Here is a 27,251-nt window from a genome sequence, read left to right as displayed (position 1 = left end):
CCAATACAGCACTGGTTTCTACATGACAGCAGCCTGTCCTCAGGTTAGGAAATATAATCATATTTCTGCAGAAGAACTACGGAAGTTTGAAGCTGGAGTATTATAGAATTATCAAACTTATTTAGCTGCTATTAATACTGTACCTGTTCCTTAGAATTAAGTTATTGACAGCCTCTAGGCACCGGTGCTGTTTTAAAAGTAGCGTTTAAACAACACTATTGGAAAAAACTCAAACGAAACCCAACCATAGCAAGAATATCAGGGTAAGTCATTCAGACCCAGAGTAGTGCAGGTCATGCCTTTGCCATCCTAGGAAAAAATGCCTTACTGTACAACTTTTAGTTCAGCTCAGCATATATATGATCAGCTGATATGTCCGCACAAACCTCGGCCATGTAGGTGACCAGGTTGAGGGTGATATCAGAGAAGGCTTCGTGAAGATATCGACACACCACGTTGACCCAAGAGAAGCAGTCTCGTGTGTAGGAGTGCGTTTTGTATAGAGTCATGACATGAGCGAGGTTGGAGAGCTTGGCGTTCTTCTCCTCCAGGCAGACCTACACATGAAAAATGCTTCGGCTTAAAACACACAAACATCTCTTGGCCAAAATGAGGATGGCAATGTTAACAGAGCCAGACCTGAGCGATCCTCTCAGCAGCGTCTCGACAGAACTGCGTGGGGCCGTCAAAGTTCTGCACGAGATGAGGGAGCAGGCAGAGAACATTCAAGGGAAAACCTGATGGATGAAAGAGAAAATTAATTCAGCGTTTCACATCAAAATATTCACTTTCATTTCACCAGAATGTAATTTATGTAAAATTATATGACTACAAGGTTAGAGGATTTTTAGTTTTTCTATGTTTTTATGAGCCTCCCCACAGAATTTTATTAAATTTAATATTTTGGCAGCAAGGGCACAGTCCTGCTTGAAGAGAGGGGGTCTCTATTTTAATATTTGAGTTTGTGCCTATTATACACTTTGAGCTAAGGGAAGTAGAAAACAGGTCGGCTTTAGCACTTCCTACATTAGTTTATGTGAATTATCCACATAAATATACCCTCTGCCACCAATGGTCTTTGGAGTGAACAGACCACTAAACCAAACTCCATTCTAAAAGCAGGTGTTTTATGGTAGAGACATTTTTTTACAGTACAGACTTGAGTTACACCATCACTAAGAATTCTTTCTGATTCACTATGATCTACAGACACAATCAGCACACGTGTCATTTCCTCAGTAAGACTGTGGATGTATCTGTGGTGAGAACAAGCTTGTCAAAACCTTAAAAAAGTGTGTGAGAATTATTTCAAAAGTGGAGTCGACTTCTATTGTGATCCCTGTGATCTGCCTAAAATCTAAGAATTAAATTCTCATTATCTGTCTAGAAATGTCCCACAGCCCTTCATCCTCCAGTGTACCTATGGCTTGTGAAGTGTCCACTACAGGCACTCGTGACACTGGCGTGAGCTGGCAGAAGAGCTGCAGCGTGAGGTCGGTGGTGGACACGGAGGTGAAGCCCTTCAGCAGCAGCTGCTGCAGCCCGGTGAAGCTGCTCCACTTCAGCTGGCTCTGCAGCTTCTCCAGCTTGTCTCTGTTCTCCTGTTTGTCCAAGGACAAGTGTCCCAGCAGCTTGTTCAACAGTCTCAGAGACATCTGATACTCAAACTCAAAGTCTGACTCCATCAGAGACACCGCCACCCAGAAGATGGTGGCCAGCAGATTGCTGGGGTGGTTGATGCTGGTCGGGTCGGTGATGTTGTCTTTAGATGAGGACGAGCTACGTGTCTTGGCCAACAGAACCTGCTGTTCACAGGCTTGGATTCGGTCCAGGGTGGCGCTGCGAGGTGGGTCGGACCACCTGTCTGCCTCTCCAAACTTCTTAGGGACAGACGAGCTCCTCTGATGTCGACTCCTCTCTTCTCTCCTCAGATTGAGCTGCCCTGTGCTCTTCCTGTTGGACAGCTGCTTGAAACTGGTGAGGAAATCTGGAGACGAGGCTCTGCAATCAAACAAATAATAAACTAATTAAATCAGTTTTAAAGAAAAAATACCCTCTTTCAATGTAAATATATGCAGATGAGATACAAACCTTGTCAAGAGAGCCATCAGATCGTTGTTCTTGAGACATTCAGCCAAGTTATCCACCACAGACTCCAGTGTAAGTAAGACTTCCATCACATAACCCTGCAAGACACAAAAACAATGCAGAGCTGAGGAGGATTTTCTTTTATTCTTGTAAAATTTAATTAAAATTTGAGATGGGAATTGAGAAACGGATCCAAATTGTCTGACCCTTCAGAATCATATGACCCCGAGCTTATCAATTCCTTTTATTGATGCCAATATGTTTTTCTGACAGTTGCAAAACAATGACAAGCAACAATAAGGAGTCATAGCAGTGAGGAGGAAATGGTCTGTGGCTTCATTTCACAAAGATGATGTCTGTAAAATTATAATTTGAACTGAGGATGGAAACAACATCAATATGCTGCAACATCTCTCTACACAACATGGGCTTAAATTGAAGGAATAGCATGTATTTGACACTTTACACTCTACACATGAGTGCCTCTGCTTCCCAGCTGAGCAGCACATCTGTTTCATGGGTAGATATCCTGTTATAATAGCATTAGTGTCATGCAGGCAGGGTGAGCAGATTCTTTCTTTGACTGAGACAATTTAAATTAAAATTAATGCTGTACAAAGACCGTATTTTCATCCATTTTAGATGACAGACTGACTGTGGCTACTGCCAGCTCTCAGAATACAACCAGCCTGACTCTTGTTCAGAATCAGAAATAATAAATCTGATGCTGAACAGCTGTGTAGGCCTGTTTTTTTCTCAAAGAAAATTTTTACCAGGAATCAGTAAGGGAATCAGTAAAGAATTGCACAAATTAGTAGAATTGATAATGGTACTGGTATCAATAAAATCTTATAAATTCCAATCCCTAATCATAGCAGAGTATTAAATTAATTAACTGCTGCCAAAAATAGATAAGATGAAGAGGTTTTGGTATTAATGCTGCTGAAAAGTAACAGATGGATTTGATGATCTTGGATTTCTGCCATTAGATGATTATTAGATGTGTTTGTAAGACGGTCAATCATCAGGACACTTCATTCATGTGGTACTTTATTAAAAACAAACGCAGAATGCAAATTGAATTTTGAATTTTTTGCCAGTCGGGGGATTGATCCAACAAGCTTCTGACCCCAAGCTTGCTTCTCTAACCCCTAAGTCACAACTGCCTTTGTTAAAAAAATAAACTTGACGTGTGAAGCATTTTTTATTTATACAAAAGTTGTTTTTCCCTTGAACTGAAAGTGCTTCTTCTTTCCTTCTTTAATAACATAAAACAAAAAAGCCAGCCATGACCTGAGCGCGTGTAAAGACTTGGCCTGCGCTGTCTTTGACAATCAATGCTTGAATTATGTTTATGTACGCATGCAAAACAAAAACAATGTGGCTGTCATATAAAATAATCAAAATAAAATGAAAATAACAAAATAAAATAATTCATGTAATATCATGGTATCTGATATCATCACACTCCAGTACAATACTGAAATATTTCATTCTTGGTATATCATGATATTCAACACATTGTTACATCCCTGATATATGTTGTTATTGAGGCAGTTAGTCAGCTCGTAGTTTACCAACAACTCCTGCCATAAATTGTGTTGCTACAAGAAATCCCTACACAGATTATCCCAAAACTTCTCACAAATCTTGTAGAAGCACATAGCACTGACCTGCACCTCTTCTCCGTGTTCACCGACGACCTCCACCAGCCTTGACAGCAGGTCGGAGACGGCGTGGGCGGAGATGGGCTGGCGAAGGGCTCGAAACACCTGGAAGGAGCGGCCGGCGTAGTGACGTGATGAGCTACACAAGGCCGTCTGCAGCGCCACGTCACTGAGCTGCTGCTCCAGGTGGAAATCTGAGAAGGACAGAGGGAAGAATGAAAGGATGGAAATGAAAATTATTGAGTGTTTCTTAAGTATAATTAATCAATAATTATTGTTAAAGACATACTGAAGGTTTACCTGACTTGGACTCTTTGAACACAGAAACAACATGTCGCAGGAAGTTGGTCAGCTGCCCGGTGCTTTTTGAAATTTGGTTCTTTGGTGAAATGTCTTCATGGCACCACAGTGGTCCATATGCTCTGTAAAACGACAGGTTTCTAGTTAATAACACAGTATGTTGTCTATATGGAGGTCTGCAATGGTAAAAGTGGGAATCAACTGCACAAAACCCAAATCCAGGTGCTCCTGTGCATCTGTTTCAGTGTGAGTTCATCCATACTTAAAGGGATAGTTCAGATTATTTAAAGTGGGCTTGTATGAGGTACTTATCTATAGTCAGTGTATTACCTACGGTAGATCCTCTGCATGTACTGCTGTGGACACGGTAGGCATCAAAAGGTATTTTAGCCACTTAAAAGGGTCCACTTAATAAATCAATACAAGTTTAAGTGTATGGACTCGTCTTACCGGAAAGTGCTGTGATACAAGCCTGATTTCACTCTGTCCAAAACTAACCAAACTCCACAGACAAAATCATTATATTTACTTTGCAGAATACAGGAGCTGCTTGTCTACTGCTGCCTCCATCTGTTGGTCTGTTTGTGTTATTGTGTGACTTTGGTGAATCCAAACTTTTAAAACATGAAAGTCACACAATAACACAAACAAACTAACCAGTTAAAGCAGTGGTAGACCAGCAACTAACATCTTCTGCAAGGTAAAATAGCTGATTTTGCCTTTAGAGTCTGGTTCAGTGAGAAAGAGAGAGAGAGAGAGAGAGAGAGAGATATTTGGCTTCCCGTCATAAAAAGCTCTCTGACAGCAAAGTAAAGTTTTAAAAGTTTTCTGAATATAGCCTACACTTAAACTGATATTGATTTTTTTAGATGCCTTTGTACATATTGTTGCACACTCTGTTCATAGCAGCTCATTGCTTAGTTTCCGTGCTGGTACTGAACTTCTGAAGGTAGCTAACTGACTATTGATAAGTACCTCATACAACTCCACTTCAAATAATCTGAACTATCACTATAAACTGGCAAAATCTATTCTAAACAAACAAAACTATACACATTTCAAGCAAGTTTGTAAGATTAATTGGAATTTCAATGTGTACAATTTATGTTGGTAAATGCAACTGCACTAGTTTAATTAAAACATCAAACCTTATCTACTCCAATAAGAATCTGCTGCACTATACATACAGCACCACTAGGTGGTAATCTACATCAAGAAATATGAGAAAGTTTAGGAGGAATAAGGATAAGGATATTTCTGCTGTATGACATGCTTTTATTGTGTAAAACACTTCCAGCAATTTTTAATCACCTGTGCTTAAAACTACATTATCAGAGTTCATTTCCTTCTCTCTGTGGAAAAGACCCAAACAGAATATCGACTTCAGTACCTCGTGGTTAAAAACTCAATGAGTTTGTTTGTCTTCTCGTCCATTTTGTTGGAGGACACCAGCTCGTCCACCTCGTGCGAGATCTCCGGCAGGTTGTTGCTGCTTCCTCCCAGACTCAGACTGGACGACGTAGAAGAAGAACTCAGGCCGGAGTCTGGCACCGGAGACGTCTGACACTCCCGCAGGAAGTCAAAACATCCTCCTGAAGACAACAAGAGCAATAGGTGTGTGATCAGAAAAGAGGTTACGGTAGTTCATTTGAATGTTTGCTTTCATTTCCTGAACTGTAAGCTGCAGCGGGAGGCATCAGGAGTTAATGTGAGGGAGCAGCCTGAACCTGCGTTTTAACATGTCGGGAATCTGAATCCAATTAGTCTCGTTTACTGAAAGTATTTAATGTGGTGGAGCCGTTTAGCCACTGAGTTGCAACACATCTAATCTCCTTGTTAATTTACACACTGATTCTTTCTGCAAGATAGAAAGTTTTCAGGAGGATTTTTCGAAGTTACACTAACACTAACAAGAGACAGTGTTGATTAAAATACATTCCTAGCCAAAACAAAAACATGACAGTAATGTTACATAACTACATGGTTAATCCAACTATAATTTCTCTGATTAGCTGACTAATCTAACAACTAATCTATCAATTAGTCTTTTTTATTTACTACTTATAATTTACTCAAAAAAAATATCAAAAACTTGTCTCATTAATATTACAGCATTTTATTCAATCCCAATCCTGAAAAACAGACACATAAACACATTAGAATATCGATAAAAGTTTCTTCTTCTTTTTTTTTTAACATATTAGTACTTACTACTACTAAGTAGGGTATTACAGTAAAAGTAAAGTTACTTTACTTAGTACTTTTAATTCTTTACTTTATGTAGGACTTTACATGCAGAATTTTTCCTTGTAATTAATTATTTTTACATTGTGGTATTATTGCTTTTACTTCAGTAAAGAACCTGAGTACTTTTTCCATCACAGAACAATGTTTCTGGTGACAGTGCTGTGAGATGGAAGGAGGAGGTTGACTTCAGCCCTTTACTGCATATCTGTGATTTGATACTGATAGCAGCATTATCTAAAAGCATTTAAGGACTGTAAATGACATCAGCTACTCTCTGTGTGAATACAGTGATTTATTTATGGCGGCCATCCACAATTAAATTATTTTCTATTTTTAGGGCTGCACCTCTCTAGGGCATGAAGGGCACCCTTGATTTGCAAAACTCTTCCAAGATTTTCACCAGTTATTTCTGTTAAAATAATGACACTCACACAATGTTTTGTGAGTCACAAACTCATGACAGCAGACCTGTCTGTGAACAGCATCATCTCACACTAAATTTGGGCGGACATCAAAGTTTATTTTGTGACCAATTTTGGTATTTTTATTTTTCTTAACCAGTTTGAGAGGACGACACCATGCACAGTTGATTATTGATCAATCTTCCTTCCTTCCTTTACTCTCTACTGAGAAACACACACAGACTCTCCTGTTTAATGTATACTGTAGGTATTGATGTCATTCAGTACCATGTTGGTTTTTCATTGTTTTAACAGACTCCATCATTAACAACAAGCCTCCTCCACATATAGATCTCCTGTTGTGGTGAAAAAATAATTGCAGGTGAATATAATATTACATGAATGTAATATTCATGGAAAAATCCCCAAACAAGCTGTATTTTTTGGGGCGGCTTTATGATGAAGAAAGTCAACAGATCAGACACAGACAGGGAGAGAGAAAGGCGGGGCAAGGCAAGCTGTGGTGAGACCCGAGGTGTGTGTGTGAGCAGATTTAAGTAGTTTGTGACCAAGCAATAAAATAAGGTGAAGAATTAAATAGAATTAAAATGGTTAAAAGCTGGCCACTTGATCTCCCACATTTACAGGACTCACAGGAATGACATTTTGTGTCAAAATGGCAAATTTCGGAGACAAGCGACTAGTTTGCACACGTGTACTAACAAACAATAACAAGTCAACATGAATACTTTCAGTCCTACTTTAAACATGGGATGGTTGTGCATGTGAGTATAACAAAAAATCTTTTGAAAAAATATCCTGGCAAAAACTTTTTTTTTTGACAGCCTTAAGTCATAAACACAGGAGTAAAAGAAATTAGATCAGACTTAGAAAATGGATCATGGGAAATTGATTTTTTTTTCTTATTTACCTCTCTGGGCTTCTGTATATGTTATATATTATATATAAATTCAATTAACTCTTACAAGAGGAAAACTGGACATTTTTTTTTGAGATCTTAGCAGCTTTATCACTGTGCGGTATCAATGTATAAAAAAGAAAATCTCTATTTTTAGCACAGAAGTTGTATTCAGCCCGTCAAATGGACAAAGAATGCTCTGGACATTTCAAAATGTCTAGACATTTGCTAAACAAATTATGGTTAGGGGGGAGGAGGGCAGCCAAACCAGCCTATCCAGGCCCGAGCAGATGGCCCCAATTTGGGAACAAGGATAAAAATAGCAGAGAGGAATGCTTTAATCAAGACCTTTGATGTCCTCTGTGCTCAGTATTGCTTTTGGCTCAGTGTCCCAATATTTTCTCCCCAGATAAGAAACGTATCTACCCTCTGACAGGAATGTTAGTCATTCCCTCCTGATGTTCACGTTTATATTAACCAGAGAGACGAACAATGAGTCAAAGGCCAAGCTGCTCTGTCAGCTGGACCAAGGTCTGCTCCAACCCTCTGGTAAATTGTGAATAAACCAAACTGGTCACTAAAAGTCTATGTGTTCACCTGAAGGTAGATACTCCGGCTGCAGGCTGGGTTTGCAGGTGAGCGTCTTGGTGCCGTTGATCTCACGTGTCTGCAGCAGGACGGAGGCGATGGCCTGGAAATTGTTGTTGCAGGACAAAGTGATGAGCAGGTGGAGGAGGAGACGTTTGCTGTGCTCAAACACCTCCGGACGGTAGTGATCCATGCCTGCAGAAAGGAACAGAGCCGTCAGCCTGTTTCTGTACGCTGTGAACACTAAAACAAGCTGCTGTTTGTTAGAGCGAAGACTATTTCTGTTTCTTTTCAAGTTCCCCTCTTGTGGTTTAAAGAACTTTTATCTCAGAATCTACACTGTCTGATATCAGCTGTTTCAGACTGAATAAAAGGTTTATTCAAGAGGAGCAACTTTAAGTGAATTCTGCAACTCTTTGCACCTAAAACAGATATGGTGACTTATCATATTAGCTTTAAATGATCATTTAAAAATCTGCACAGAACCATAGCCCTTAAGTATTAAGTCATCCACGAGATTTACGATGTGTTAAATCAACATACACATCCTGTAATTACATAGTTGTATTTTACATGCATTACTGATGATATTGTGAACTCACCCAAAAACAAGGCATGTAGCAGTAAAGGCAGGTGCATAGCCCAGTCTTCTCTCACACTGTGGTCCACCACCATCTCTGTCATGAAGATGACTGCGATATTACACCTGTAACAAACAAAAACACATACTGTAAACACTGGGGGGAATCACATCCTTCTTAAGCATCAAACACTTCATTTCCTAGATTCTGGTGATTTTTTAATGCACCAAGTTATGAATTCTCTGCCTCAAATTATAGTGAAAATCTCTATGTGAAGGAAAACTTAAAATTCAGGCACCAGGTGACACTTAAAAACATAATGGAATATAATGTAGTAACAGCTTGATTCCACTGAGCACGGCGGCGGTGCATTACGGCTGCACCACGGGCACCAGAGCTGATCACGGCCTGCATGGATCTACACAGCGCTCGTGATTCCACACATTCCAGAAGCGGCTCTGAAGAAAACATGTCAAGTCTATGTTTGACAGATGCCCCGTCAATCTGAACAGAGCAGATCAAGCAGGCAGGAAGTCAGACACAGAAACAGCATAGAGAATCTGGTATATTTTCAAAATAGAAGACCCCATGCAGACTCAGATCATAAAAAAAAAAGTAGCTAACTATTAAGCTTACCTAACCATGTTAGTCCCCCCCCCCCCCGGCAATCAACGTTAACTGTTTGACCCCCTCCCTTATACCTACCACATCCAAACAGCACCCAAATGTATTTTATTTTTAACAAAAGAAAAGACCCTGTACAGACATGCGATCATATAAACAGACAAAAATGAAACTTTAATTATACAAAACTGTGATGATCAGCAGTTATGTGTTGACATTTTAAACTACACTTTGTGTTTGACTGTGTGCAGCAGTCTAACCTGTGCAGTGGTCCTCTGGGAGTGATAGTCTCTGGCAAGAAGTCCACCAGCGGAGCCCAACACCCTCCATTCAGGGGCATGGGCAGAGGGTGAGGCTGGTTGGTCTCAATGACAACCATCAGCCAATCAGCATACGGGGGCAGAGGTTCACCTACATGGTTACAGAAAGTCAACTTGTTGATATTTATCACAAAGACACACACAACACAATGATTCATTTTTAAACCTAGTTAAATTAGTTTAACTTCAAATTATGCTGCACCAAACTTTTAAACTAGCTTAAAATTAAGAAAGATTCCATTTAAACCTCTCTTTAAACCTCAGTTGAGTCTTTACTCTAAACCTGGATTAAATTTAATTCTGCCGCATCAAAACATGACTTGCATCATTAGTAGGCTGACTAGGCTGATTAACTTTTTAGCTAGCTAGCAAACAATGTAACATTTTGTCAACTATTTAGGTAGCAACAATGCAATCTTTTGTTAGCTTTGTAGCCAGTCTTGCAACTAATGTAAAATTTTGTTGACTTTAGCTAGCTAGCAAACAATGTAAGGTTTTGAAAAATGTTAAGCTAGCTAGGAAACAGTGTAATGTTTTGGTAATTTTTTTAGCTACCTATAAACTGTGAAATATTTTGTTAAAGAATACAGGGCAGTCAAAATTAAATTGCTTGCTGGCTGACCATTATAAATTGCAAATAAACTTGAATTTACTAAACTGAGATTCATTTTAATTGTGCAAAAGAGATTTGCATAATTTTCTATCTGGATTTACTCATTTTAAACGCAGTTTTTCTCAGCCCTGATGAGAACTAATCCTAGATTAAATCTTTGTTGGCACAGTCCAGTCTTAATTGTCAGAGGGGTATTTAAGCTTGTCATTGTTGAAATATTCTTACTCACGTTCATCTGCAGGACTAATTTAGACCGAGAGAGGATAACAAAGCTGTTTCTGGGTCACTGGCAGCAGTGTGGAGGCCCTGGGCTCCACTACTTTTATTTCAGTGCCAGTTCTCACAGAAGCCTTTTAGGAACCCCAGGCGACTCTGCACTGCTCATGCATTATCAATGACACCGAGCCGGTCACCATCTTACCCTGCAGCCCTCCAGCCTGTGTGTTCCACACTCAGCAGACCATGACAACCACATTTTTTCAGACACTCACTCTTATCTTCGTCGTACGATCCTCCTGAGCTGTTACTGTAGCGTGACTCAAGCCGGTTGTGGGCTCGCATTATGTGACTCAGCCTGAGGTCAGAACAATAAAAAATTCATCAAAATGAGTCTTGCTTGGACTGTAATTAATCAAATGATCAGCTGTTTCATGATGTTGTTGTTTACCTCTCCTCACTCTCCTTCACAGTCTTGGTATCATCTGTGTCAGGGAAACTCTCCTGACCTGCAACAACAGTGTTGCTGCTCGACGTCGTGCCTAAAAATCATCCAATAAGAAGAGTTATGTTTTACACGCAGACTCCACTGAGTCTGACCTTTAACACCAACACAGCTTCACATTCACCACTGGGATCCAGTGCAAACATAGTTTTCTATGGTCGGACATTAAGTGGTTCCACTGGAGCAGCTGGGATTTCCTGGTTGTTTGATTCCAACAGTTCGCAGCTTTGACATCTGAATTCTAAAACAACATTTGAGCAGTGTGCAGCTATTTTTTGTTTTGCTTTTGCTTATCTATTGATTCTGTTTATACATGGTATTTCTGCACAACCACAGATCAAGGTTAGTCTACACTCATATCATTAATATTACACTTTAGAATTACATTTCAGTAATGGCTGCAAATGCAGATCGCTTCAGTTTCTGACTCAAGTGATGCAAACATTTCCAAGGTATGATAATACCACAATAAAAAGTCTGTGAACTTACCATGGACTCTTTATTGTACAATAGTTGTTCTTTATTAAATAATAAATCTGATGTGTTTTTTGTTTGAATAAAATGTGTTTTTCTTTTTAACTTAAAGTGCTTCTTTTTTTCCATCTTTAACAAATAAAGTAAAAGAAGTCTTTGAAATGTTTTTCAGTGAATTATTTTTGTAAAATTGCAAAAAAAACAAAAAAAAAAACAAAAAACGGTAGATAACATCACAGTCGGTTACAGTATTGGCACAGTTTTTCAAATCATGATATTTCATGTATTGGGCCTCATGCAGGAAGCGATACTCAGGTTTGGTTTACAACAATTATTATCATATTAATTATAAAAAATATTCACTGTTGACTGCTTTTTGAGGAGGAGTAATTAATTTGGATTTGAACAGATCTGCACAACACCTGCCATTAGATAGTGTTTAAGGGGCATTATCGATGCTAATAACAATTTGTGATCAAGTGGGATTCATCATTCAGCACACGTGAGTACAAACATTTGGTGCATCTGGAGTTGACATCTCTTACATTTTCTCTTTACAGAATATTAACAGAAAATACAAAAGCAGTTTAGGGGTCTGTTGCTGCATGAGGCCCAGTGTTTCATCCCTACGGTAAAATCAGAATCTATTGAAAATGATACAGAAAATGTGATCATTTCCAAAATTCACGTGTTTTTCTCTAATAAAATATTCTGCTTTGATCCACATTTGTCTGCACTCAGCCTTTCAAAAACAACATTTTCACTGCTGTGAAAAAACTGTTTGCTCTCCTGCTTGCTGCACACAAAAGGCCGTGCACCTGTAATAACAGTCAAACAACCTCACAGTCTAACAGCACCATAAATTAGATATATGTTGACGAATATGGCAAGTTATGTTCATTAGAATAAGATGATTTATGCAGGAAATCTTTATTTTCAGCCTTGTTTTAATTACTATTATGTTTTATTTACTTACTCTGCTGTTTTTGTTTTTGTAATGTTTGTTATGGAAAACTCTGATATTGATAAAATCACTTTATTAAATTTTATTCATGGATTTTATATTTTATTTAGGGAAATGTCATCACAGTGACATCAAAATATAATGACAGACAGACATTTGAAGCTTCATTTAAAAACCACAGTAGAAGATTTTAACATATAAAAAAAGACATTTTGTTATTTCAGCTGGTGCTCACTCTGTTCAGAGAGACAGTGTTGGTTAAAGATGTACCTGAAGCAGCTGTGGTGACTTTGCTCGTGGCACTGAAGCGATAGAAAGGAGGACTGTCACAGTGCTGCACCACCGGGTTGACTGGATCCGTCTGCTGTAGCTCAAATATCAGCTCCTCCATCGTCTGCATGGTGTTGTTCCGGCACAGATAGATCACCACCTTCTTGATCTGAACAAATATATCACACAGCATCCGTGAGAAACTGGGAAGAGCTAAAAACAAAACAGATGCATAATGTTTTCCAGTTGGCCCAAATGACATATCTTACATATGGCAGCAGGGTGGTGTCACTGCTCACACCACACAGGCTGATGAGAAACTGCAGGGTGGTTCTCAGATTGTTGCTCCACTTCTCGTTGTTCACTAAAGCGTTCCAGGCGTTCTCCATCTCTGGTCCAGGTAGGTCGTCTCCGTACTGAACAGACGGGTTAAAGGAAGAGCAAACGGTCATGTTAACTGCAATGACCTGATTAAACCATTTCATTTTGTTGGTTAATAATATTCGTCACTGTTTTAAATAAAGATTAAAACCCATGAGGAAATCTACTAACACAAAAATCAACAAATTAAAGAGACACAAAAATGTTTGAAAAATTTAGAAGGACAAGTTGGAACATACTGATCATGTGACGTACTGATCTGAACAGGAAGTCAGCTAGCATGCACTTCTCATAAACTACACAGATGTTAGCATTTGGGTAAAAGAGAAAAACACATGTGGATAATTCAGTGTCAAGGATAACAAGCCCCTCTGTAAATCATGTAAATCAACATAAACACACTTTAATTTTTTTTTGTTTCAAGCTAATGTTATTTTATTAGCGAACTCTACCTTGTGTGTTTTCACGAAACTTGAAATACCATGCAAACTAAAAGAAACCACCCCTGTCTGGTACTGACTGCAGAAGTGAATGATGCAGAGATGGTAATCATGGATCATAAATTAATATCGACTGATAAGCTAAAGATATTAACCAGGGGGCGCTGTGGGGAGTAAACCCAGGTAAACTCAGTTTATCCAGCTGGGTTAAGAGTTTATTCATTTACAGCTGTATCTTCAGATCAACTGTATCAATCACTGAGGGGAAACAAGGTATTGGTGCCCTGATAATACGTGTTGTGCTGTTCTTAAATTTAAACAAATATATAACAAAAAGAAGAACGCATTCTTGAAGAAATGTAGTGTAATGTAATGTTATGTGATGAAACACACCAATGCTGGTGTTAATATTGACATTTCTTAATAAATTCATACAAAATCAGGATTTTATGAGAGGTAAATGGATCAAAACACTACTGCTTCAGATCATCCTGAGCCTTACATGGCTGATGGTGAAATAGAGCCGACTGCTCTACGTAACACGAGCCTCTGCCCTCACAAATAATATTGTATTTATTTTATGTTGCCAATTCTTCTTCCAAACCCAATTTCATGACTGTACCTTTGCGGTCATGAACATGAGGTTATTGAGCACCATCGACGTGGCCTGTAACGATCCCCAGCCGTTGCCCTTCAGCTGATGGGACGACGCCGTGCTGGCTGTCCGGCTCGAAGCGTCATAATCTGAGGTGCACGGTGTGAAAACGGGGAGCAGCAGGCCGCTGTCCACCAGCTCGATGTTCCCGAGCCACGGCAGGAGGTAGGTCAGCATGATCTGCCTCCCGTTGGGGTGAGTGGTGGGGAACCTCTGGCTAACCTCTGGAAAACAAGCCGGGGGAAAGGCATCAGTGGGGACTGTGGTGTTTATATTCAATGTGGAAATAAAATACATACTGTAGAGTGTAGAGTCAGTTTCACCATAATTGCCAGTTTAATCCTGACCTGCATATGAATTCAACTTGGGAGCGGGAGTCCCGTAATCGACCAAAGTGCTCAGAGTGTCTGTGGTTAGTGGGAGTGTCAGTAGATACAGTAACTGACTTTAGAAGAAGAGCGACCCGCATTTAGTGGGAAGCCATAAGAAGATGACAAGCCTGTGCCGACATACCAGAGCTAACCCTGCTGTGGCCACACAGACAGCTAGAGCTGCAAAGATTAGTCAATTAATCGATTAGTCTGGTGGTTCCCGACCTTTTTTTCCTGGAGCACCCTCGCTACTTGTATCTATGAAAAGCTGAGCCCCCGCAGCCCACACACACACACCAAGATAATAAGTGATTCATTCAAAGGCTTTATAGTCAAAATTTAACATCAATTATAATTATTTCCTCTCTTAAAATCTTCACCTTTTTTAAATGTCTCTTTTATAGTATAAGTTTTTTTTCTTTTAACAATCAAACAGAGCAACTTATACACACACATCCTGACCAAAAGAAAAATAATGATTTATTGTCACAGAGCTTGAGAGCTATTTGAGGACAAAAATGTTGCCTTTCTAAATACTTTTGTATAAATTGTGTTTTTTGACAGTCTTGGAGCAGACAAAGCCTTGGGGCTTGGGGCAACTGTGATTTTTGGTGCCCCCCCCCATGACCCCAGGTTGGGAACCAATAGTTTAGTTGATCAAAAGAAAATGAGTTGCCATTTTTAAAGGTAAAATGTTAAACATTTGCTGGTTCCAGCTTCTTAAATCTGATGATTTGTTGCTTTTGTTTGTTATTTGTGATAGTAAATGAAGTATCTTTGGGTTTTGGACTGTTGTTTGAACAAAAGAAGCAACTTGAAGACGTCACTTTGAGGTCTAGGAAATTGTGATGAGAATTTTTCACAATTTTTAGATATTTTATGTAGTTAATTAATCTATTCAGCTGTAATAGATTAAAGGAACATTACGTAGCAATTGTGCATGTAAAAATGGGTATGACAGTCCAAATAGTGAGTTAGAGCCATAAATGGTATATTGAATAGGTTGAAATCCTATTTAATATACCATTTATGGTTGAATGACTTGTTTCCTCCAACCCCTCCTCCTGAGACTTGAGGAGGCTCCAGACAAGTGCATCATAAACTGACAATAACAAGTGATGACAAGTCCTCCACTGTAGTTGAACAGCTGTTTATAACTGTCAATTGTCTGTCAATGTAAAGCTAAAGCCGTTATCCTGAAAACAAAAGTCCACTGCTCGGAAAATACACACTGTGGAGTTGAGTTCACTGATGGCCTGCCTTCTGCCTGCCAAACTCCATTAACATTTTGCTCAATTTAGGTGTTATAAACACCAGTATTTCAACTTAACATGTTTCCTTGATCTCTGATGACACATCATGGTGCTTTTATGATTTATTACAGCAAATATATCACAGATTTCTCCTTTAAGTCAGCAGATTAATTGATAATGAAAATAACAAGCAGCTACCTGAGAATAAAGGCAGTGTGAGTTCAGGGTACATCCTGGCCAGCTGGCTGGAGAGTTGAGGCAGGGAGACGCTGTACAGAGGAGGCAGTGGACCGTGGGTGCCGTACAGGATGCTGTTTGGCTTCTGCTCTGCGATCCTCTTCGAGTACACAAACAACTTCGATTCAAGAATCTTTGCAAAGACAAGAAAGAGAAGGAAGGTGTGATTTATCCATTTAATCACAGACAAACTACACAGAAGCACAAAGAGGCAACAGTGTTTGCGTTTCTCACCTGCATGAGCTGCATTGAAATCTCATAGATTTCTCTGTTGGTGTCTGACGCCTTGAAGAGGACAAGATTCAGCAGAGTCACGATGTCACTTGGATAGTTTCTGCTGGAAGAAAAAGATGGAGAGAAAAATCAACTATGAAGCAATGCTTAAGCGGTGCACTGCAAGCCAAGATTTTGATCCCACAGCAAAAAGACAAAAAAAATCAGAGGCTCACAAAATAGTTTATTTAAAAAAAAAAAACATTTTTTTAATTAAACAGCCTGCACACTGTACTGGTACAGAAAAAGACACTAAACGATGTCTTGTTTTGCTGCTGCCTCAGTTGATTAGTCTGTGTTATTTTGTGACATTGCTGTTTTAAAAGGTTAGTTCAGATTCACAGTAGGCACACAATAACACAAACAAACTAACAACCTGAGGCAGCAGTAGACCAGCAACTCTCTGACGGCAAGGTGAAGTGTTGAAACTATTATAAATAGAGGGTACATTTAAACTGATTAAGATTTTTTTTTTCTAGGCTTATTTGCCAATTTTACTGCTTGTAATTGCTTTTTTTTTTTTAAAAAGACTTTGTCTTGTTGCCAATTCATGTACCTTTACCTATTAATATTGTTAGTTTTATCCTATTTTAGCCATGTATTCTTCCTGTATTGTTACCTGTGAGGATTTTAGTTGTGTCATTTCTTATTATATGTCTGTTCCTCTGCACCAGTCTGACTGAAGGCTCTCACTCAGTGTCTTTTCCCAGGATTTAATAATTAAAAGATGATGAGTGATGAGCATCGCTTAGCCTCCATGCTGGTGCTCCTCCCTGTCAACTGCCACCTACTGGAGTCAGTACACTGACTACTGACCCCACTTCAAATAATCCGAACCATCCCTTTAAGAAACCAGCACTACGTGTTTGAGCTCATGTTTTTGAGATAAAGCAGGAGGAGAACTTCAGATGAACAGTGAGCCCTTTAAGAGGATTAGCTGAGGTGACACCTTGGAGGCTATAAGCTAATTTGCCAGTTGTTTCCTCACATCCAAGAATCTGGGTGATCCAGAGAAAACAGTATCCAACAGGCAAATTGTTAATTAAGTGACATATAAACAAACATAAAAAAAACACAACACAAACTCCACAAAAAGAAATAAAGATGAGAGCACAACTGCCCTTTGTAAAAACTGTCCACAGGCAGCTGACCTCGGCTCGTTGAACAGACGACGGAGAGATTGTGAGCTTTTTGTACCTGCTGCTGCAGACTGTAGCGATGGCTTTGAAGCAGCCTGAGGCGAGCTGGTAGGAGCCGGTGTAGCAGCGATCCACAGCCCAGTTGAAGAGGTTGACCTGGTCGGCATTGAGCTCCAGGAGCAGGATGACAACTTCACAGCCAAGCTGGTGGACCTGAGCCAGGAGGAGAAGCCAACACAACACACGCTCTCTCCTGAATTTCATGTCTTTTTTTAAGGACTGACCTGAAATAACTGATTTTTTTTTAAAGATTCAGAGATTCAGTGTGAAATGATTCTAGTAGCTCTGCTTGTGTCAGACAAAAAAACACGATACGTTACATTTACTTGGCTGCCTGCCCCAGTTAATGCTACTCCTCGAGCCATGAAATGAAAACACGAGGGCTAAAAAGTCAGTTTTTCAGAGGGAGAAAGTTTAAAATAAACATCTTGTATCACAGTAAACTGAAATAAAGACAATATCAGACAAATTTATTTTGAAATAAAACTCTCCCTCACTACTTGCCAACACTCCTGTGAGATAATACTGAGCACTTGGCAGAGTCTAGTGTTGGGGTTTTACAAAGCAGACTTGAGCGAACTATCAGAGGGGCTTTGTGGGTCAGCTCTTTGTTTAAATGCACCGTGGTGGTGAAGTATTGGCCACATACCCGCTGATCCTGGCAGGCTAGTATGTTATCCAGCCACTTATAGAGGTATCCGTCTGGAGAGAGGCCAACGTTATCAAACACAGGCCCGCAGCACAGCACAGCAGACATGGCCTGCAAGAACAAACAGGCAAAAATATCCACATGTTAAAAGATCTTAATACCCAAGAGACACTTATTCACAAACTTATTCTACTTTTCTCCATGTTTCATGGCTACTGTTCCACCTCAAGGAAGATGTGTCAAATCATCACAAAATAAGAACAAATTTAATCATGTGGGACTGACTTATTAATGGTTTTGATCTGGTTTATTTATATTTCTAGTATTATGTTTGTATGCACCAACATACCACAACAAATTCCTTGTAAGTGAAAACCTACTTGGCAATAAAAACGTTTCTGATTTAAAGAAGAATTTGAAAACATAAATGACAGATGCCAGAGATTAAAACCAACAACCTTTACAAATCATGGCTAAAAAATCTATTCTAAAACTGAAAAATCAAATCAAACTTACCTTAAAATCAAAGTCAATTCAAATTCGTGGATTTAGAGAATTGTGACACCCCTCCCCCTGTCTGGCTTCAATCTCCTCAATCACTGTTGTAATCTCATCTACCAGAAAGTTTTCTCTTTCGGTCCATGGTTGTTCCTGACTAAACCCTCATTTCTGCTATCACTGTATAAGAGGAAATCGCTGACTGCAAGTGTGGTTGTTTTTAATACCAATATCAGAAAATGCATCTGATACCGTCTAAATGCTGGCATCCATATTGGAGATTAAGCAAGTCTATGCACCAATCTGATACCATGGAATTCATTAACTCTGAAACGGGACGCTGCGACTTCCCAGCAGCGTCTGGACGGTGAAGTCATGTTCTCTATTTATTTATTCAAGTTTTAAAAAGTTCAGGTACTGGAACTGGTATCAAGATGAATGGCATCTCTAATTGTACAGGAGGTGCCATAATTTTAAAGCTATAAATGGGTTTATTAGAACCCACAGTAAGCAAAGTGTTTAATGCTCAGTATCTTTTATGAATCGGATGTAAATACACAGTCAGAAATTATCTTAGAAGGAAATGATCTAACTTTAAGTATAAATAAAAGAACATTTTTAAAAATGAGGCTTGTGGTAATTCAACACAAAACTGGACAAACAAGGATGTATAGTTTTCTTGAATATCTGACTGAGCAGCTGTGTTGTTTACACTGCACACAGCTCCGTACGGTACAGTCATGTTTTGTGTCATTAATCTGTCACTGCCTTGTTTGCCAACCAACTGAGCTTGTTGTTTCTTCAGACCTAAAGATAGCAGTGGGACTTGAGATGTGAAAAATCTAGGTCTGGGTGGAGCGCTCCTTTACACAAGTTTGTATTTGCCTTGTGGGTGGAGAAGAGTCCATACCAAACAACAGGATTACACCGAAACAAATATCTTTGCCATCAGAGACAGGATGGGAGGATTTTCTCTAATGCAGGCCCGTTTCACGAAAGATTGTCACACAATGAAAATGTTTAGATCATGAAAAACATGTTTTACTGCATCATTCAACAGTAGAAACAGGAAATATGTGGATTTATTCTGCATTTTTTTTAAATTGTCGAAAATAAGTTTACCTTTAGGGCACAATATTGATATCTTGTGATCTGGTGATTCCTGTCACTGTAGCGGTCCAGAGGCGTGAACATGATGCTGAACGGACCAGCCCACTGACTAAAGAGGATGAAGAGGTGATGCCGAAGGCTCTGCTGTGGAAACAGGAAGCGTCTGTGGTGCACTGGGGACGGAGACGAGAAAACCTGTTATAGGTCTGCTTACTGCGAGGGCGAAGAGTCAGCACAAATATTCAAGCATCTTACACTCTTAACTAGATCCTAAAAGTGCATTTTCTGATATGATAATAGGCCGTTATTGTCCCCTGACGGATCATTAGTCATTCACTGAGGACTTGTGAATGCTTGGAAACCCGTGACTCATCACCTGTCCTGGCCCGCTACGTCTTTAAGCAGCACTATTTTTGTAGCTTCCCCTGGGCTGTGTCCAAATCAAGATCAATGTCAAGAGTCTCGTGCTCCATGTGTGGTGCTAACCCCTGCTGAATGGAAGCCGGTTATATAACTCACAATCCACAAACTGATGACAAGGACGCAAGGATCTTATTAGGCATCCATGGGGCTGGGTGGTGTAACAGTTTTGTCACCACCACCGATGTCCCGTCCTGCCGTGATGGATTTTGCAATACTGTCATTATTGTGATAAATGTTTTAGCATATTAAATGTATTAATTAATATAATTTGGGTGATCTATCAGCAGAAATTGAATATAATATTCAAAAATGTTGTTTTTTCATTAGTGTATGATCACCTGAAATTAAGAATTATTGCCTTTTAAGTTGTTTCTACAGAGGGCCTGGGTCCTCAGGTCACCATGTTTCTACAGTAGCCCATGATGTATTCTGTAATTTATGGATCTGAGGTGCAAAGCAGGTTTTGTTAGTTACTGGCCTGACAGGAGCTGAATGGTTTCTGAGTACCTGGGACACACTGGATGAGGTTTGCCACCATGGCGCTGAAGTGTGCTCGGATGTCCTTGAGTATCTCGGCATCTTTGTCATTCTCGGCTTCCAGCAGCATCCGGGTCAGATCCACATACTCCAAGAACAGAGCGCCCAGAGCGAGGGTGTCACGTTCCAGAGCTCCGTTTGTACTGCAGGAACACAGAGAGAACAGGGACACGCCCGATGACGAGAAATCACAGACCAAATATTTACCAGATATTTCACCAGCTTTTTCAACATCTGTCAACATGAAAATTAAACCACAGCCATTTATTTCCAAAGAGTGCGCAACAACCAGCATCAAAGGGTAAACATACAAGCATAACAGAATATTCTGAGTTTCCTGATGTCCCACACAAAAACACAAAACAAAAACGAGAACAGTGACAGAGTTGTAAGTCAAAATAGCTTAACATGTCCATAATTGATCATAAACCACATAAACCATTATCATAAAGACTGAAAGATGGAAAATGTCCAGCTACATAATTAATCACCTTTTGAAAAGGGTTATTCTCTCTCATGCCGAGGGGGGGCCGCCTAATTACTGTTTGACATATATTTTATTTATTTTTAAATATGTCTGATACACATTAACATGAATCCAACGTATCATTGATATAGACACATTTTAAAAAACAGAGAAATTTAATTTACACAATTTTGAGAAAAGACCCCCCATGAATCCTTGTGCGATCATGTGAGCTCGCTAACCCACTAAATCTCTGCAGCACCTTGCAGCTACAGCTGAGTGCAAATGTGAGAGGACCTGGAAAATATATAATGCAATATACAGGAAGTTCCTGATCTATCAGGGGGCTATCAAAGGAGCTGCTTTTACCTCATGGTAAAGATTCTGATATTTGGTCCAGGAACAGCTTAATTATGCTCCCCTCTCGTGCTCTGTGAGCGTGATACTGTGCAGTGTCGGCCTATAATGTATCAGCTAACGGCGTACTAACCTGTCACTGATGACACCTGCATCAGCCAGCAGCTCAAAGATCCGCAGCAGCTGAAGCCTAAGCAGGTCTCTTCGTTCACGCCGCTTCTTGTTCTGCGAAAAATCATTAATGAAAATCCTGAAAACAGAATTCCTGGTAATAACATCATTAATCTATATTTAGTGCCTGAGATTTTCTAATACACTCCATCTCTCTGGTGGCATTACAGCCCATTATCTGGTTCATTAACAGATTAAATCCAATAGTAAATATTTTCCTTAAGTCGGGTGCCGTGCTGTAAGTACAATAAAGCTGCAAAGATGAATCAATTAATCAATTACTTGTCTACTATTAAATTATTTCCAAACTATTTTAATAACTGATTATTGGTTGGAATCATACAGTAAAACTTCAGGACTCCAGACTATTAAATGTGAATATTTTCTGGTTTCTTTACTCCTTTATGACAGTATACTGAATATCTTTGAGTTGTGGACAAAACAAGACATTTGAGGACGTCATCTTGCACTTTTCGCCATTTTCTGACATTTCATGGACCAAAAAACAAATCGATTAATCAAGAAAATAACTGATAGATTAAGTGACAATGAAAATAATCATTTGATGCAGCCTTAAAATGCAACCAACCAACCTCAGGTCTTCTTTCTAAGGCCTCTTTCATGAGTGGATGCAGCTCCTCCACAAGTTCCCTGTGTGCAGACGGTGAAAATAACAATAAACAAGTCATCATGAGGTAAAACACAAAACGCTTTATCAACAACAAAAAGCTTAAACATTCAGCTAAATGGACAAAATTAAACCACAGGGGGGCTGTTGTTGGTATTTTCAAGGAAAAAAGAGCTAAAATCAGATTTTTAGGGAACAATTTGGATGCAGCTGTAAATGGCAACAAGGCACCACTCAGCTATAATCCTCTGTTTATCTCCACTTTAAATCCACCCAAATACAGGTCAACATGCACTTTAACTTCAGAGAAAATAAAATGCAATGTGCTCTAACTTTCATCTGACTGGTCCCGTCCCATTAAAAAGAGACAAAAACAAAAATAAAGCTACAACCAGCAGCTAAAATGTTATGACGGTACAACAAACCGATTCGACAGCAGACATTTTGACATGAAACAGTAGAGTAAACACAGGTGTTACCAACTATACTAATGTAGATTCAGTTCCATTGAGGCTGCTGCTATTTTGAATGTTAGCTCACTGGAAAGGCTCTCCAACACTAAACGGAAAAAGGCATATCAGGACAATTTGCCCAAGCTGTTTGAAAACACAAAAACATAGTTGATTGTTGAGTCTCATTTCCAGGATTTCCAGGATGTTTTGCTTTGGTAAATCGCCCAGAGAACAGCTAAATAATGACAAAACAAGGAAACACAATCAGAGGGCAGAGTCTCTGCAGATACAGCCACCACTAACAAATTAAATATTTTGGAAAATTGATTAATAAATTAAATAATTAAATAGTTTATGTGCCAACATTTGAAACTACTTATTGATAATTAATTAGCTACTTTCTTTATTGTTTTGCAATTTTTTTAAAATGTGAAAAGAGCTGTTTGTATTGAAAGAAACGTCTCTGGAAGAAAGAGTTCTTCAAGGATTGTTTAAATCCTTAAAGAACTCCTTGTAATATACACCTCATATTAGTACTCATTCTAATATACAGTGGTTCTCTGTAGAACCCCCTGACTCCTGAATGTGTTCTAAAGAAACTCAAAATATTAATCAGAATATTAAAATGTTCTCAGTAGAACTGTCTGGGTGTGTTCTAGATTAAACCCTTGGAAAAACAAATGGTTTGTGGTAAAAAAAAAAAACCCTGGGTGGTTTCTACATAAAAGTCTTAGAATATTAACAGGTTCTTGGTAGAACCCACTACATAGGTTCTAAATAAAACCCTCTGAAGATAAAAGGGTTCTCTGTAGAATTCCTGAGTGTGTTCTAGATAAAACCCTTGGAGTACAAAAGAAATTTCAGTGGAACTTCCTGGGTAAGTTCTAAACAAAACCCTTTGAATATGAAAAGGTTCACCATAGAACCCCCTTAGAAGGTGGAAAGGATCTCGGTGGAACCCCCAGAGAGGGTTCTGGGTGGAACCATTACACCATAGAAGGCTTCTCTGTAGAACTTCTCATAGGAGGTCCTGGATGAAACCTTGCACAGATGGTTCTTGGTATAACCCTTTATGTTGGGTTCTAGGTAGAACTCTCTGAGAAGGTTTCAAGTAGAATCTTTATAAAACCATTTTGTCAGGAAGCAAACAGGGTTCTGCTATGGAGACAAGCTGAAGAACCCTTTATGGTTCTAGTTAGCACCTTTATTTCTAAGAGCGTACATTGCCACTTTGGATTTTGTGTTTCTTCCACTGTTTCATATCAACATGGCTGACGTGTTAAAGGTCCATCCATCTTTGAAACCAGCCAGTCAATCACATGCAAAAATTAAGAAAACAAATCATCATTTTTAAGAGGAAATCTGAGTTAAAATTGTGTTGGTTGGAGCAACGTTAAAACACGTTCTGTGATATACCTGAACACCAGGGAGTTGGTGCGACCAAAGCCCAGAACTAATGACTCTGTCAGCTCGATGCTCTCTGCCCTCATCAGTGGAACCAACTGCTTCAGAAGCCAGGCCACAGATGGGCTCCCGATAACCTGAAACATCAAACACGGACCGTTCAGTCGCACAAACGCTGCTTCAAACGACACTAATTACACAGCGCTGCATTCAGACAAGTGTCTCTACAGTTCAGAATAATATCAGGTAGCTGCTGTGTAATCTGATGCTTCCAGTTTGAATGTCAACAAGCTGCGTATGAACACCTGATCCTACAGAGACAAAGCACTGCGGGGAATTCAGAAGGCCAGGAGGTGAGGAGGCAGCTACCTTGTTATCGTAGCTGACACCGCTGTCAGGCGTGGCGGCAGAGATCTCAGGTGTCGACGCTCTCAGATGGCCCGGGCTCATGATACTGGGCTTGGCCACCCCGAAACAAAGGATCAGGTAGTTCCTCCACAGCGTAACGTAATTGTCCCCGCTGCTGGACGTGCTGGTTTTCTTCGCGTACACAGGGTTACTGGTGAATCATCAAGAATAAGATCGTTATTTTTATCTAAGATGTTTTTAAAATTTCATATGCAATAAGGTTCTGGTATTAGGTGGCTATACTTAAAGGGATAGATCAGATTATTTGAAATAAGGCTGCATGAGGTACTTATCAATAGTCAGTGTATCGCCTACAGCAGATGGCGTTCAACACGCCCCCAGTTTGGAGACGCAGCAGGAGTCCTGGTGTAGGACACTCAGCAATGACTGCCATTATATTAGCCAAATATTGTTCTCTCCAAACCAACCAACCAAACTCCATTGGTGAAATCAGTAATTTTACCTCAGAGGAGACAGGAGTTGCTGGTCTACTACAGCCTTGATCGATTACTTTGTTTGTGTTATTTTGTGACTGTGGTGAATGCAAACTATCCTTTTAAAAACAAATAAGTTATACAATAACACAAACAACCTAACAAATTAATGCAGCATTAAGCCAGCAGCTCCCATATTCTGTATGGTAAAATGACTAATTTTGCCAGTGGAGTCTGGTTGAGTGAGCAACAGATAAATTTGATGACAGTTTCCCATCGCACAAAGTTGTCTGATGGCAAAGAAAATCTGTGAAAATATTCTATATATAGAATACACTCAAACTGAAATTGTTTTTTTAGATGGTCCTCTTTTTAAGTGGCTAAATTTGCATTTACACCACAGGAATTTTCCGCATGGATAAGGAAGCTTTACAGGGAACTCCAGGGTCTAAATTAAGTAAAGGATAATGTACAGCAAGCAGGTCATTATCATGAAATAAATGCCAACAGGGTGATGCAAGTTGATGCAGGATTCTGTTAAAAAAAAACAAAATATTAATTTTGAAAGGATTTTATGGATTTTAACAGACCTTAAGAGTGCTGTAAATGACCAGAATCAATCAGAATCAAGTATTTAACATAACCCTGTACTAAATTCTGAATTCTAAATCCCCTGAAAGATCCCCTCTTTCCAAAGTACAGGAACTTTGGAGGTGTGGCATCCAGCACTGAACATTTCTGATTGGTCAAGCATTTGCAGCATTTTCTTTCAGCCATCATTTTTACAAATCTGCAACCACAAATAAGTTTGTTTTTTCTCCACTGTACTTGAACATCGAGTTACAAAAGAAAGCATTTGACAGACGGACCCACCGCGAAGTCCAGACCTTCTTGAGCAAACAGCTGTCATTTTTTTCATACAGCAGCAGACTCATTTTCCCAATCTTTGTGGACCAGGGTAGAAATACAGACAACAATGGGCTGAAGGAACCTTTTAGTTCTGGGGGCATGTCAACCAGCATCTACTGCAAGTAATACACTGACTATCGACAAATACCTCATACATCCACACTCAAAATAATCCAAACTACAAAAAATAGAAAACAGAAGAAGTGTTTCATGGTGAGTTAAGTGCTGGAGGGCACTTACTTTGGGTCTACCAGGGGCATGAGCATCTGCATCCGAGTGAAGGCGTAGGGCCAGGCGTAGCTGAGAGCGGTGGGACAGTGTTTGGGCAAGTTGTCCTGTCGGAGGAGGCTGTAGACACACAGCACCCAGGGATCCTTCACAGACTGGGCAAAGATCCACACGTGTGAGGGGCTCCTGATGTCATAATGACTGTTGACGAGCAGCGCGTTCCACTCCACGAGCCACTGAAGGTCCACATGGTGTCCAGCCTGCAGGGCAGCCTGCAAACAAGAGAGGTCAAAGGTCATTACTGTGTTAGATTAACAACATTTCTTCTGTCAGCTTGATCCTCATGATTAAAGATAATATTTTAAATGCGTTATTAAGGGAAACATGAGAGGTATATATTTAGAAACACAATTCAATAATGCATATTACTGTATTATCCCGTTCTGAATAAATCTGTATTCTTAGCGTCATGATGACAGCCTGATGATTACATAAATGAGAATCAAAAGGTCAACAGCTGCTCAGATCCAGCTGTTCATTCAGTTTTTACATGTTGGATAACTAAATCAAGCTTCTGTCTTACAATCAATGTAACAAGCAGTTTTGTCATGTTTAAATGACACCAGGGGCCGTATTACAGACTCTCCCAGCCTGCAGTTTTAAGTCAGGAAGAGTTTGAGATAGTATTTTTCCAAATTCGGTATTACAGAAGCAAATCTTAACTAAATTTAGATAAGAGTCCTTTCTTATCTTATGTCATTCTGTCTTACCTTAGGTTAGGAAATCCTCTATACTCAAGCCATCATCGCTCTTAAAAGACAAAAATATTAAGTAGTCTGATCTCAGCATTTGTCTTCCTGTCCCAAATATTTAGCACTTCTAATTATGTAAATCTTTAAAAACAGGTCACAAATATGTTACTCTTTGAAAATGGATCTTTATTATCTTATAAAACAGCTGTGCAATGTAGTTTTTAGCAAATGTTAGTCTC

General features: G+C 39.4%; 1 protein-coding gene across 9 annotated transcripts in view; it reads right to left on the bottom strand.

Annotated features, from left to right (window-relative positions):
* frya (furry homolog a (Drosophila)) overlaps positions 1-27,251 on the bottom strand; it is a 105,802-nt gene that overhangs the window by 18,926 nt on the left and 59,625 nt on the right. For 6 of the 9 annotated variants that reach the window (XM_084718034.1, XM_084718026.1, XM_084718029.1 and 3 more), the window contains exons 21-46: positions 26,273-26,532; positions 24,651-24,840; positions 24,294-24,418; positions 22,391-22,448; positions 21,760-21,851; positions 20,774-20,946; positions 19,856-20,016; positions 18,236-18,346; positions 17,585-17,739; positions 16,349-16,451; positions 16,076-16,247; positions 14,221-14,477; positions 13,047-13,193; positions 12,778-12,946; positions 11,016-11,106; positions 10,840-10,922; positions 9,676-9,826; positions 8,813-8,916; positions 8,220-8,405; positions 5,446-5,647; positions 4,056-4,177; positions 3,762-3,949; positions 2,092-2,186; positions 1,421-2,001; positions 640-737; positions 387-557 (exon numbers count right to left, since the gene is read on the bottom strand). In XM_084718034.1, the coding sequence (XP_084574160.1) occupies positions 387-557; positions 640-737; positions 1,421-2,001; positions 2,092-2,186; positions 3,762-3,949; positions 4,056-4,177; positions 5,446-5,647; positions 8,220-8,405; positions 8,813-8,916; positions 9,676-9,826; positions 10,840-10,922; positions 11,016-11,106; positions 12,778-12,946; positions 13,047-13,193; positions 14,221-14,477; positions 16,076-16,247; positions 16,349-16,451; positions 17,585-17,739; positions 18,236-18,346; positions 19,856-20,016; positions 20,774-20,946; positions 21,760-21,851; positions 22,391-22,448; positions 24,294-24,418; positions 24,651-24,840; positions 26,273-26,532 (4,245 nt within the window). The remainder of the gene's footprint in view (positions 1-386; positions 558-639; positions 738-1,420; positions 2,002-2,091; positions 2,187-3,761; positions 3,950-4,055; positions 4,178-5,445; positions 5,648-8,219; positions 8,406-8,812; positions 8,917-9,675; positions 9,827-10,839; positions 10,923-11,015; positions 11,107-12,777; positions 12,947-13,046; positions 13,194-14,220; positions 14,478-16,075; positions 16,248-16,348; positions 16,452-17,584; positions 17,740-18,235; positions 18,347-19,855; positions 20,017-20,773; positions 20,947-21,759; positions 21,852-22,390; positions 22,449-24,293; positions 24,419-24,650; positions 24,841-26,272; positions 26,533-27,251) is intronic. The other 3 variants (XM_084718028.1, XM_084718031.1, XM_084718035.1) reach the window with 1 other exon arrangement.

Source organism: Lutjanus erythropterus, chromosome 4, assembly GCF_056507025.1.
Source record: "Lutjanus erythropterus isolate fLutEry1 chromosome 4, fLutEry1.hap2, whole genome shotgun sequence".
Classification (NCBI taxonomy): domain Eukaryota; kingdom Metazoa; phylum Chordata; class Actinopteri; order Lutjaniformes; family Lutjanidae; genus Lutjanus; species Lutjanus erythropterus.
The sequence above is the reverse complement of the archived record's forward strand: the minus strand, read 5'-3'. Positions and strand labels throughout refer to the sequence as shown.